The following is a 13,664-nucleotide window of genomic DNA, read 5'->3' on the forward strand; positions in this document are numbered from 1 at the left end:
TTCGAGCCACCAAATGCACAACGAACTCAGAAAAAGTTAGATCTAGAAAAGGAAGAGAGAGAAAACAAATGTGTCGACAAGGAAGAAGACGACAGCGGTGATTTCCGGCATTAGGAGCGATCATTGGTGGTGGTGGTTGTTGCAAATGAAGGTGATGGTGGTGGTGGTGATGATGAATTTAGATGGGAGGTGATTAAATCAATGTTAGGATTTAAGTTAATAAGATAAATTCAATAGTTTAATTAGGGTGTTTAGGAAAAAAAGTAGGGTAATGTTGTAATATCACACAAAAAAACTAACCATAAAAGGAAATAAATAAGTTTGTTGCAAGTAATGTGTACCAGACATTTTAAGTAATTGTTGCGAGTAATTCGTAACGGAGGGAGTATAAACTTATTAAAATTATGATAATTTTGAAAACTGACAACAGAAAAATGGTAACACCTTTTTCTTGTTTCATGTTTTTGATTTAAAAAAAAACAGGAAAACTTAAAACCAAAACTGATGCCAAACAAGCCCTAAAGTACAATAAAACAATACTGACTCAAATAACACAAATAGTATATGAAACGGGCCAGAAAGCTAGTTTTGTTCAAATCGATTAAGATCGAATCAGTTGGGTCAGTTGATAAACCTAACAAAAACATACGGAAAAAAAAACACACACAGAAGTAGGTCTGCTTCTTTCCCTCTCAGTTTCCAATTGACGCCCACTCCACTTCCTCCATTGAGGCCAACTTCTAATATCTCTATCTTCCATTGAAGCAGCTTCTGAGGTAAGATATTGTTTCCTCTACTAATTATCGAATTTCTATTTCACAATCTAGGTTTTATCGTTAATTTGATTCTCACTTTACTCAATTTAAGGTTCTGCTAAACTCAATTATTGAACATTATTGTTTGTAATTACTAAACGAGAAGAAAATTATGAGCTTAATTTGATATTTGAATCAGATTTTCGGGATTGAACTATGAAATTGGAACTGAGCCTAATTTAATAATCGAATCGAATCAAATTTGCTAATGTGTTGCAGAACCCTTTAATTGTTAAGATCGAACTTATGTCTAGGTGCTGCAATAAGCACTTTTATTATGGTTAGTATTTCTAGTCAAGATTTTTAAAATGGCTGATTCTGGGGTTTGTACTTTGTAGTAAAGTAGACTTGTAGTTTGTTTGCCTTAAAATGCATTTTAAGTATAAAATGTTTACCTTAAAGTTTCCTGCTGCTCTTAGAAGCAGTAATTTGCGAGTGGTTATATTCTACTCTGATTCGAGTTTTAGTGGAGAGACGGGGATGAAAACGAACAAAAATTACGTGGAGGGCCATAAGCGGACATGGCAGAAAGAGAGAACTAAGCATAGAGATATGAAAAACTAATTCGTATTTCCGGTGTTTGTTTAACTAAGAATAGCTTTGGTTTGCAGACCACAATTTCTTGGTGGCGGTATAAGGATGGTGAAGTCTCAATCTTCCGGAAACAGCTCATGACTTTAGGGTTGTACTCTTCCCGGTAAAGTACCCATCATCTTCTTCCTGCTCACCTTCATTTTCTCACCTCTCAATTCTTTCATCTTTCTTAATTCCAGACATTTTCTATGGTATAATTCAGCTTAGTAGGTTTTTTATTGGAATGTCTTTGCATTGATGGCTGATATTGAACCTATTAGTTCTGAATATGTAGTATATTATTTAGACTTTAATAGGCTCAATTTGGCTTTGTAGGTTATTTAGTTTGGTTTTTGACATCTTGTGCATTGATTGTTGATATTAGAGAGAGAGAGAGAGAGAGAGAGAGAGAGAGACTGTTTGTTGTTTTTTTAAAAAATGTTCCAAGAGACTGTGTGTTGTTTTTTTAAAAAATGTTCCATGAGGATTGATTGGAAAAAACTTAACACTTTAATTCAAAACTATTTTATGTGAAAAGTCTTTATTATTATTATTATATTTTTTTTACCCTTCTTTTTATTCCTTCTCTCCGCCATCCCAATTTTTTATGACTTTTTTTTCCCCTCCCTTCTCCCACTTTCAAATCTAATACTTCTTCTATATTTTTTTAAGATGATTAACATTCTTACAAAGGTAGTTGATGCAACACAGCATTTCTAATTTACCTTATTCAGTGACTTTAGTGAACCAATATTACAATTTTTCCCTTACTGAATACCTCATCAGTTAGCAGTCTTAGCACTTACAATCAATTAATTTAACTAGACTCATTTGGTTACCCAACTTATCAAATCAATCTTTTGACTTATATACCCACAACTAGGGGTGAGCATGACCGGGTAGGCAGGTAACTTGTCAAAATTTTGGAATAGGAACTAGAATCTGTTGCAAAAGGTTCCTCTAAATGGGAACTGAAACCTGTTCCTGAAAATGAGATGAGTACGCTTGTCTTATAGTAATATACAACAAATTTTTGCAAAATTATTTTTAAAAATTCTTGATGCTCACAAAGTCACAACTATTTCAAGTTCACAAGAACAATAAACCAATTGTAGATTTGTAGTTGTCTAGCAAATCTAATACAAGTACTCCCACTGTTCCTAAAATTTGACATGGTTTTGTTATTTATTTTTATTTCTTTGATTGTAATTATGAGGATAATAAGTTCGTTTTGTTGGTCCTGGTTCATCCTTATGTTTTGCTAAAGATCAATATTGATCATTTGGTTAATACGAAATAAGCCTAATGCTAAATGGATTGTATGAGGTCATGTGTTACATTATTGGATCGAACAAAGAAAACCAAACCGATAGCATGGGTATGGGCTTGATGTTGGCCGGTCAAAGGGAGTGAGGATAAGGAGTGTACTTGCCTTAATTAGTATTATTTGATTATATAATTAGGGGTTTTGGGAAAATGAAAGATATACGTAATATTTTCCTAAAGGAAAAAAACTTACAATTTCATTCTCTCTCTTTCTTACATATATTCTCCTTTCTCCATTTAAGAGGAGATTGATTTCCTCCGCCCAACTAGAATTGGTGTAGGTTTGATTCACACTTGTAGACTAGTTGTAGAGGGGCTTCAATTGCAGCTCTATGATCAATTGCTAAGTATATGCGTTCTTGATTTCTTCTAGGAGATTTAGAGCCACAATTAAAGCCTCTCTACGATTCGTCTATAAGTGTAAATCGGACCTCCACTAATGCTAGTTGTACGAGAAAAATCAATCTTCTCATCAATGGAGAAAACAATCGGCTATGTGAGAGAGAGTGGGGAATGAAAATGTATGTTGTTTTCTTTTGGGAAAATGTTACATGTATCTTTCTTTTTCCCAAACCCCTAATTATATAATCACATTATACTCATTAGGAATACACTCCCTTTCCTCACTTTCCTTTGGCTGGCTCACAGTGTAATATGTGACTTTGTAGGATCCATTTAGTTGATATTGGATTTATTCCGTATCATCCTAATGATCAAATATTGTTCTCTAGCAAGAGTGCAAGACATAATGACGACCTAATGAAACTAATCTATTACCTCCTATATTATATTTAATAATTGCACTAGTCAAGGATATAATTTCTCCAACCATTTTCACTACTAAAACACAACACTTTTGTCACCTAGACTTGTAGATTTTTGTGAGTATCTGTGTTGCAAATCTTGCAATGACACAAACTTGATGTGGGATTTGATCCTAGTCTTCCTACAATGCACCTCAAAGCTCAAAATAGGGAAACGCTAGATCTACAGATTTGAACAGCAATTCTTGATGATAAGTGTCAATATTGTGTCTTTTCGGAGTGAGGTGATTCCAGCAGGCCGTGGCAGAGTTAACATCTTAGCCAATGGTCTTTAGTGGTTGGAGAAGTGCATACCATGCATACCACAACAGGAAAAATAAAGCATGTTGTGATGGAGGAGAATGAGAAAAAGAGAATGGTCGGATGTGTGGGGCTGAGGAAAGAGAAAAATATGTGGCAATGTAATCAAGTCTATAAGATACATTTCTCACATGACATTTAATTAAAAGTACTTTTTCCACTTTTATTTTCTTTTTTTTTTTTCCCCTTTTACTCTTATAGTACTTTTCATTTTTCTTATCTCTATAAAATTAAACAAAAAATATGTAATTTTTTGAATTTTCTTGCAAAAAAGTAAAAAACATAAAATAAAAAGATTAGATATTTAATTCCAGACTTTTGAAAAAAATTCTCAAATTTTTTTTTTTTTTTTTTTTATGGTATTGTCGTGTACTTGTGTCTCTGTACCTGTGTCCAAATTCTGGGCAGTGGGGTGATGGGGTTTGTCTGTTCGAATTACTCAAAAAGTAATATCTCTATTTTGCTTTACCCTAACTACCATGGGCAACGAAGCATTAAACTATTTTTTGTTGTTTGCGTAATCACCATGTCATTCCTATATTTTGCATCTGAGAAAATAGGAGGAAGGGTAAATCAAACAGCTGTACTTATTCTCTGTGAAGTATAATCTTGGGTTGGAAGAAGTATGTACTTTCCTAAAATCTTTTTAAAAAAGTAAAAACTGTCCCTCCCCCATTTGGTGTTTTTATTTTTTATTTTTATTTGTTTGATTGTAATTTGTTGAATGTATAATCTTTCAGGTATTGCTTGAGAAATTTGATTAGCAGACTTCAATTCTCTCAAAGGTGAACATGTTTCTTTTCAATTTGGATAGTAAACCAATTCTAGTTCCATTTTTTTTATTGTCCTTTTTGATTGGGGTTTTTATTTATTTATCTATTTAGTTTCCCGTTAACCGTTTTTCAGAATTCAATTTCTAGTGAAAATGATACACATTTATCTTTGATTTTCTCTATCTATTGGCATATGGGTATCCTATTATCTTTATAAACTACCAATGTTTTTGAAGGTTATTAACATTTACTATTTGCAAGGCAATAGGAGAGAGTGTTGATGTGGTGAGTGGGTGTAAGTAAAAAGGTTGGTAAAGTAAGAGATTGAGTGTGTGAAAAGGTGGTTGGGTGCAATAGAAATGTGGATAAAGTAGAAGAGTGAGTGAAAAGGTATCAATTTTGTGGAGATACAATGAAAATTGATGTTCAAAGAGACCGGATAAATTCTTCAAGGCACGTGATAAACGCTTTCCTAATAGTTATTTATCGACTCTCTTTGGAACAATCGAGTTACACGATAACACTATTGGGATACAATGAAAAACCAATTAGTTTTGCTTGGTTCTTACAAAACTAATTCAACAAAGTTTGAGTAGAAATGTGTTTGTTTTCACTCTAAGAAAAATTACTGCAGATTTTCTCTCAAAGTAAGCAAGAATGATTTGTCATACTAATCTCATCATCATACATGTCATATAAACTCCTATTTATAGAGTTTATATGAAGAGCAGTTTTAATTCCAACGGATATGTCCGTTCACAAAGCAAACCGTTCAAAAAACTGTCAAAATCGTCAGTTTTGAACTTTGCCCGGTCAGACCGGGCAATGGAGCCCTACTGGGCGCGAGCAACACTTTTGTAAAACATGTAAAAATTGACAAACCCCCTTTGCCCTGGCAATTGAGCCCTACCGGGCGCGAGTAACATCACAATGAAATTGAGATAATTGACAATTTTTACTCGTGCTCGCCCTACAGACAGCCCAGGGCGAAGCACAAATTTGTCAATTTTGCCTTGTTTTGTCACTTTTATACATCTTGCTTTGCTATACCTCTAAGTATAATCATTATACTAATCCTCCTCAACTCCTAGCATAATATAAGCTTCATATATGATACATAAGCTCCATTTATTCCATAAATGTTCCAACAGAGGTGTAAGGTAGTAAATAGAGTTTTTCCAAAATGGAAAAAAGTGAAAGTGCTAAGAACCTTTAGAAACGAACAAAAACAGAAAATGCTGAGAACTTTAATAAACGGAGATTTATTTGTATCAGTCGTCGAGCCAAGTGATATTATGTAGCATTATTTTTTCATTTTTGCATTAAATTCTGTACTTTGCATGGTAACCTTTGCTTTTATTTGGATCCATCTCACTGATTGCATCCCTCAAGTCAAAGAAGTTGGATGCATAATTAAGTCTACACATGTGCATTCTTTTGGCCTGTTGATTTTCTCATGTGCACTGGCATTGAATATCTGATTTTTTTGAGGTTCATGCACATTTGATAACATGAGTATTCTATTTCACTTTCAGTTATGCATAATGTTTGTGTGGTTACAAACTTTGTATTAGATGTAATGACGTTTAAATGGTTTCTAGTTTTGTTTTTTTTTTTTTTGTTTTTTTTTGGAAACAAAGCCCCAAAGGGCAACTAGCTTTCATTCATAGAAATATCATGATCCAACAGAGGTACAAGATTAGTTGGGAAATTCGACAGCCAGACATATCTGCCAACATCCCAAGGCCTTCAATGTGCAAGTTCATTAGCAACCTTATTCCCATTTCTATGAACAAAACTCCAAGAAACAACATAAAAAAGACTAGTAACATGATAGATATCATCGAAAATTATATGAAGGGAGCTATTCCCTCTCTCCCGTGATGAAAGCGCATTAATCAGACCCTGACAGTCACTCTCAATCTCAACACAATGAAAGCCATATTCTGCAGCAGCCTTGAGTCCCAGCAAGGTGGTGATATAGATCAAGAGTTTTTATTTAAAAAATTGTAGATCAAGATTTGTGCTTCTGATACTTTATCTAGGGATAATCATAATTCTGTAACTCTTCCATCTTTACCTTAGGTAGTTTATAATCCAAGTCATCTAACTTAAGATACCTATATCTGTGTTTTTACAATTTTTAACGAGCTTTCAGAATCTTGCATGTTTTCTAATTAATGGCAGTGAACAATCTGAACATTATTAAGTGTGAAGTCCTCTATTCTGCTGCTCGTTACTGTATGATATTGATCTTTTTCTTTATGCTGTGCATTTTGACTGTGGTTCTATCTACTTTGATATAGTGATATCTTTGATTCCCTTTGTTTGCAAATACACATCTTTGTTCTATGCATTTCAAACTTGAGCCCTCACTGGTTTCATGTCTACTGAAATTCCTTGACTTACACTATGAATTTATTGTTGTTATGTACATTCAAAAGAGTAAAAATAATCTTTCCTTGTGCTATTTTGAAGTAAGTTTCTTAACATGCCCTCAGAAAAAAATAATAATAAAAAATAACGACAGAGAGTTCTGTAACATAGAATTTGAGAAAAAAAATTACGTCCTATTATGACCACAAGAAACAAATGACCCTTCTTGTAGGAGGGAGAATATTTAAGCTGTACAGCTTGTCAGTGCATATTGTTTATACAGGATATTTCATTGTCCCATATAATCTTATGATGACATACTATTTCACATTAAATAGTTTTGCCAAGTGGTCAATCTAGGATTGTTGTTGCTTGAGCAATTTTTCAGCTTGGACAGGTACATTAAATAGTTTTGTTGTAGGTTTATGGTGTTTAATTGATGTAGCTCATACGAGATATAATAGCATTTCCCAAATCCATTAATATCTATTCCACTGCCACTAAAGTTGTTCTTTTTTTATTTTACATTTTTTTTTTTGAACAGTTTCTGCAAGACTTCTTCAAACATGGCTGAGGGTGGTAAAAGCTTTGTTCGGAGGGATCGTCTGCTTGATATTGAGTCAAAGGTCCATATGTGGTGGGACCAAAATAATGTATTTGTAGCTGAGCCTGGTGAGAAGCCTCCTGGAGATGGAGAGAAATTTTTTGGGAACTTCCCATTTCCATATATGAATGGATATTTGCATCTTGGACATGCATTTTCAATTTCCAAGGTAGAATTTGCTGCAGCTTACCATAGATTGAGAGGAGCCAATGTACTCTTTCCTTTTGGTTTCCACTGCACCGGCATGCCCATTAAGGCTGCAGCGGATAAACTTAAAAGAGAAATTCAATTGTTTGGAGATCCACCTGAGTTTCCTTCGGCAGTGGAGGAAGAAGTTAGCCAGCCATCAGAACAAGAGGATGCAAATGCAGGATCACAGCCATTCAGGGGTAAGAAGTCAAAGGTTGCAGCCAAAACTGGCACCAGTCTGTATCAGTGGGAGATCATGCGAAGTTTTGGCCTTTCCGACGAAGAAATTTCAAAGTTTCAGGATCCATATGAATGGCTGACCTATTTTCCGCCCTTGGCAGTTGAAGACCTTAAAGCTTTTGGCTTGGGTGTTGACTGGAGGCGCTCTTTTGTCACCACAGATATTAATCCATACTTTGATTCTTTTGTGAGGTGGCAAATGAGGAAGCTCAAAGCAGCTGGTAAGATTGTGAAAGATAAAAGATATGCTATCTTTTCTCCACTAGATGGACAACCATGTGCAGACCATGACAGGGCTTCTGGTGAAGGGGTCCAGCCCCAAGAATACACAATAATAAAGATGGAAGTTGTTCCACCGTTTCCTGCAAAATTGAGCGCTTTAGAGGGGAGGAAAGTATATCTGGCTGCTGCAACATTGAGGCCAGAGACCATGTATGGTCAAACAAATGCGTGGGTATTGCCTGAAGGTAAATATGGGGCCTTTGAAATTAATGAGACTGACCTTTATGTAGTCACAGAGAGGGCAGCTCTTAATCTTGCATATCAGAACTACTCAAGGGTCCCAGAGAAGCCAACATGCTTGGTAGAGCTTACTGGTCATGACTTGATTGGTTTGCCTTTGAAATCTCCGCTTGCTCAAAATGAGATCATTTACACACTTCCCATGCGAACTATCTTGACAGATAAAGGAACTGGGATAGTAACCAGTGTCCCTAGTGACGCCCCTGATGACTATATGGCCCTGCATGACTTAAAGGCAAAACCAGCTCTGCGGGCGAAATTTGGTGTAAAAGATGAATGGATACTTCCTTTTGAGATCATACCCATTATTGATATCCCTGAATTCGGTGATAAGCCGGCTGAGAAGGTCTGCACTGATTTGAAGATCAAGAGCCAAAACGAAAAGGACAAGCTCGCAGAAGCGAAGCGATTAACTTATTTGAAGGGTTTCACTGAAGGGACAATGCTTGTTGGTGAATTTGCTGGGGAGAAGGTCCAGGATGCCAAGCCAAAAGTAAGACGTAAGCTTTTAGAAGCAGGTGAAGCCATTATGTATAGTGAGCCTGAGAAAAAGGTCATGTCTAGATCAGGCGACGAATGTGTCGTGGCTTTGACAGACCAGTGGTACATCACATATGGTGAGCCTGAATGGAAGGAGCTAGCCAAGGAGTGCTTGGATAACATGAATTGCTACTCGGACGAGACACGTCATGGTTTTGAACACACCTTGAGTTGGCTAAATCAATGGGCCTGCTCAAGGTCATTTGGCCTTGGGACTCGTATCCCTTGGGACGAGCAGTACCTTGTAGAGTCCCTCTCTGATTCAACTATATACATGGCTTATTATACTGTTGTTCATTTTCTGCAAAATGGAGAAATGTATGGATCTAATATCAGTTTGATAAAGCCGGAACAAATGTCTGATGATGTCTGGGATTTCCTGTTTTGTGGTGGTCCGTATCCAGATTCATCAGATATTGATTCAAATGTGCTTAACTCAATGAAGCAGGAGTTTGAATATTGGTATCCTTTTGATCTTCGTGTGTCTGGCAAAGACCTTATTCAGAACCATCTGACATTTAGTATCTATAATCACACAGCACTAATGGACAAGCGCCACTGGCCTCGTGGGTTCAGATGCAACGGACACATTTTACTGAATGCTGAGAAGATGTCCAAGTCCACTGGGAACTTCAGGACTCTGCGCCAGGCCATCGAAGAGTTCTCCGCAGATGCCACACGTTTTGCTCTTGCTGATGCTGGTGATGGTGTTGATGATGCAAATTTTGTATTTGAAACTGCAAATGCAGCGATTTTGCGTCTCACAAAAGAGATTGCATGGATGGAAGAAATTCTTGCTGCTGATGAAGCTCTTAGATCGGGTGAGCCTTCTTCTTATGCTGACCGGGTGTTCGAAAATGAGATTAATCTTGCAATAAAGCTGACTGAGCAAAACTACCAGAACTATATGTTCCGAGATGCTCTTAAGACTGGGTTTTATGACTTGCAAGCTGCTAGGGATGAATATAGGTTCTCTTGTGGGGCTGGTGGCATGAACAGGGTTTTAGTGCAGCGTTTTATGGATATTCAGACACGACTTATTACCCCTATCTGCCCACATTATGGGGAGTATGTTTGGAGAGAACTTTTGAAGAAGGAAGGCTTTGTAATAAAAGCTGGCTGGCCTGTTGCCGAGGCACCTGATTTAGCCCTTAAGAGTGCCAACAAATATTTGCAGGATTCGATAGTGCTAATGAGAAAGCTCCTCCAGAAGCAAATTATGGGTTCAAAGAAGGGTGGCAAGAAAGGAGTCCCTGTTCAACAGCTTACAGAAGACAAGCAATTAACTGGTTTAATTTATGTAAACGAAACATATGATGGCTGGAAGGAAGAGTGCTTGAAAATACTTCAAAGCAAATTTGATTCAAGAACTTGCACCTTTGCTCCAGACAGTGAAATTATGGGGGCACTGCAGACGAGTGAGATTGGGAAGGCTTCCAATTTCAAGCAAATCCAGAAGCAATGCATGCCATTCTTGAGGTTCAAGAAGGATGAAACTCTTGCTCTAGGCCCCCAAGCCTTGGAGTTGAAGCTTCCTTTTGGTGAGATGAAGGTCCTTTCAGAGAATTTGAATTTGATTAAGAGGCAGCTTGCACTCGAGCAGGTGGAGATTCTGTCGTATCAAGATGAGGATGCTTGTGCCAAGGCTGGTCCTCTTACATCTGTTCTAAAACAAAATCCTCCATCTCCTGGTAATCCTACTGCCATCTTCTTGACAAACTTATGAAGCTGAATTTTCTGTGGTTTTTGTTTAGGCATTTTTGTTACGAATTTTGACTTTATCTTCTGTATTAAATTCTTGAAAGCACATTGTTTTATCTTGAGTTCTTATGAAGTTTAGTTTAGTTCCAGTGATCGAACTTGCCTTTATTCTTACATGGATTTTGAGTTGCCATATATGCTTTTGATTCCATCATGTATAGTTTACACCAGTTTTCATTTTTGTCAAGCATATGGTACATATTTACTTCAGCTGTCTTTCAACTTAGGTCATAGTGTAATTATAATCTCCGAGTGTGACAGCACATCTCAAGCTCAAGGTGCTGCAAGATTAATTAGGAAACATATTTATGAAATGCCGCAAAACTTATAAAAGCAAATTTAAATGTGTGAAAAACAAGCAGTTCTTTACTAAGATCCTAAGAGAAATAGTCCAACATTTGGCTTTAAAATCACAAGCTAAGAGACGCACACAATGCGAGCTCTATCAAGCTCGATTTTTTTTTTCTTCATAATATTATCTCCTTTATTCTAATTTAAAAAATATTAGCGGGTTTAAAAATTGTTGATAAAATATAATAAAAAAAAAATATGATGATGTATGTAGGCTAAATATAAAATTTGACTTTGCTAAAAACAAATTTAAAAAAGAAAATATACGGAGTATATTTTTTTTACCAAGAGGATAGTTTTTTTTTATTTTTTATTTTTTATTTATTTTTTTATTTTTTAAAGATGGTAGTTCTTCTAAATATTTTTTCTAAAAAAAGAAAAAGCTGTAAAGGTATTTTGGGAAAGTGAAATTTATCACCCAAAACCCCCTTTCACTTTTTATATAGGATATATCCACTGAGGAAGAGTTGCATTTGCTTCCTAATTATGTGAAGCAGACATCCTAGACTTGATTTCACACACCCTAAGGCAATGCTGAGAATCATTGCAGACTTGCTGTGAATTACGTCAGAGTTTCTTTAGGACGGTTAAAATGTCACACACAATAACCTTCTGACATATTGCATTTCTCTCTAGAAAAAGTCCTTCCTTCAGCTGTCATCTTTGCCGTATATATGATCTAGTTTTAGCTAGTGAATCTTCAATCTTGGTAAACAGAGGAAAATGGCCACATTATCTTAGTCGGAGTTTTAGATGATACAAAGTTCCCTCTTTTTGGTGGGTGGTAATCTGGTATACATGTCCTTTTGAATGCATAATAGTCTAATATCTTCTACACTGATATAACCTCTTTCGTAAGTGTTTAGGTTCCATTAATGCCGTAATTATCCCTGCATTTGTTGATAGGAAAACATCTGATGCCTTTGTTTGCTCCTATATCTTTCAAAAAAGTTACAGTAGTACAAATTCTGGTGCAATTTTAGGGGAATAGTTACAGTAGTACAAATTCTGGTGCAATCTAAAGGGCAAAGTTACCGTAGTACAAGTACCATATACCTCACTAGTACCCTCATAGGCAAGTTCTAAAGTGTCCCATACCTCGGCACTGGAGCATCCTGAGATCATGGTTTGTCTCACCCTCTCTAGTTGCTTATTGTAGAATGGAAATGGACATAGCCTTTGCGTTCTTCTCCAACAATTTTGTAGTCTTAGGAAATGTATTCGTTCTCTGGTTTGGGGATGATATTCCTTCTTAGGCCGCTTTTCCAATACTAAAGTACCATCTTTGACAATCAGCCAACATTTATAATCAATTCCAACGATGATGTTCTTACTTTTAAATCTTAGGGTAAATATATTTTCTATAGTTACAAAACTGCACAATAGAAAGTACCTAGTATATTATTTTGTTCCATAAATAAAACGAGGATAATATCTATCTTGAACTACCAGTAGTGTTTAGAATACTAGCTCACCTGTTTTTGGTATTGGCAATACTTAACTTCTTTATTGAAACACTTAACTTCTTTATTCAAACACTTCACCAATGTACTTATACAAAAAGACTCGGGGTATGTTCTTTTCAGCTTGGTTTCAGTTCATTTCAGTTCCAATCAGTTCAGTTCAGTTCAATTCCTAATTTTCAGTTCAGTTCAATTCCTAATTTTCAGTTCAGTTTCACTCCAATCAGTTCAGTTCATTAAATTTGATCAGGTCCTTAATTAAGAAAACCTTTATCCTAGTTATCTTCATGCATTCCATCAGAAGGGATGAAACATTTCATGGATGCTTTTATATTTTTTTTTATTTTTTATTTTTTTCAAAAAGATGATGATTTTTTTTTTCAATAATGTATAATCTATACGTAAATTGATTAACAAAATTAATTTTATTTTGTGAAAATACCCTAATCAAAGGGTAAAACTAACATCTAAGTAGAATTCTTGTAAAAGATAATTAGATCTAGAGTAATTCAAATGTGTGATTTTTGTCATCATTTTCCTTGACTTTTTTAAGGGTTATATATTTTTCATGATTGAACATACAATATGATATCATAAGACCTTTTACCCTTAATTAGCAATTTAACATCCTATTAAATTATACTTCCTCCGTTTCTATTTAGTTGACGCGTTTGATTTAGGCACATATATTAAGGAGAGGAGAGAGAGTGAGAGAGAATGAAAAAGCAAGTGGGGTACCTTGTAAATGCAAGTAAAAAATTTACCCCAAAAGAAAACGTGTCAACTAAAAAAAAACTTCCTAAAAAGGAATACGTGTCAACTAAAAAAACGGAGGTTGTATATGCAATTTCCCTCCCCCCCTAATATATATGCAATTTTTTTTATTTAATTTTTTTAATTTTATATATGATTTGAAATTAATATGATGCATATAAGTTGTTGCACGTTTACAAAGTGGTGGTATCGGATTGAAACTTGATTTCTTATTACTTTGCATTTGATTGTTG

At 35.5% G+C, this 13,664-nt stretch overlaps 1 protein-coding gene across 2 annotated transcripts; it reads left to right on the top strand.

Annotated features, from left to right (window-relative positions):
* Positions 1-520: 520 nt before the first annotated feature.
* On the top strand, positions 521-10,947 carry LOC110713434 (leucine--tRNA ligase, cytoplasmic-like). 2 transcript variants are annotated; one of them, XM_021891885.1, is made up of 4 exons: positions 521-776; positions 1,427-1,512; positions 4,579-4,623; positions 7,532-10,947. In XM_021891885.1, exons 2-4 carry the CDS (start codon positions 1,487-1,489, stop codon positions 10,806-10,808), a joined length of 3,348 nt encoding a protein of 1,115 aa, XP_021747577.1. In that variant the 5' UTR covers positions 521-776; positions 1,427-1,486; the 3' UTR covers positions 10,809-10,947. The 2 variants fall into 2 exon arrangements, with proteins under 2 accessions (XP_021747577.1, XP_021747578.1); XM_021891886.1 differs by lacking the exon at positions 1,427-1,512 and having other exon boundaries at positions 523-776.
* Positions 10,948-13,664: the final 2,717 nt, after the last annotated feature.

The sequence above is a fragment of the Chenopodium quinoa genome, unplaced genomic scaffold (assembly GCF_001683475.1).
Source record: "Chenopodium quinoa cultivar QQ74 unplaced genomic scaffold, ASM168347v1, whole genome shotgun sequence".
Lineage (NCBI taxonomy): Eukaryota > Viridiplantae > Streptophyta > Magnoliopsida > Caryophyllales > Amaranthaceae > Chenopodium > Chenopodium quinoa.

Coding starts and splice junctions, on each gene's coding strand:
- LOC110713434 (XM_021891885.1), top strand. CDS start 1,487: ATGACTTTAGGGTTGTACTCTTCCCG. Junction 1,513..4,578: donor TTAGGGTTGTACTCTTCCCG/GTAAAGTACCCA, acceptor ATAATCTTTCAG/GTATTGCTTGAGAAATTTGA. Junction 4,624..7,531: donor AGACTTCAATTCTCTCAAAG/GTGAACATGTTT, acceptor TTTTTTGAACAG/TTTCTGCAAGACTTCTTCAA.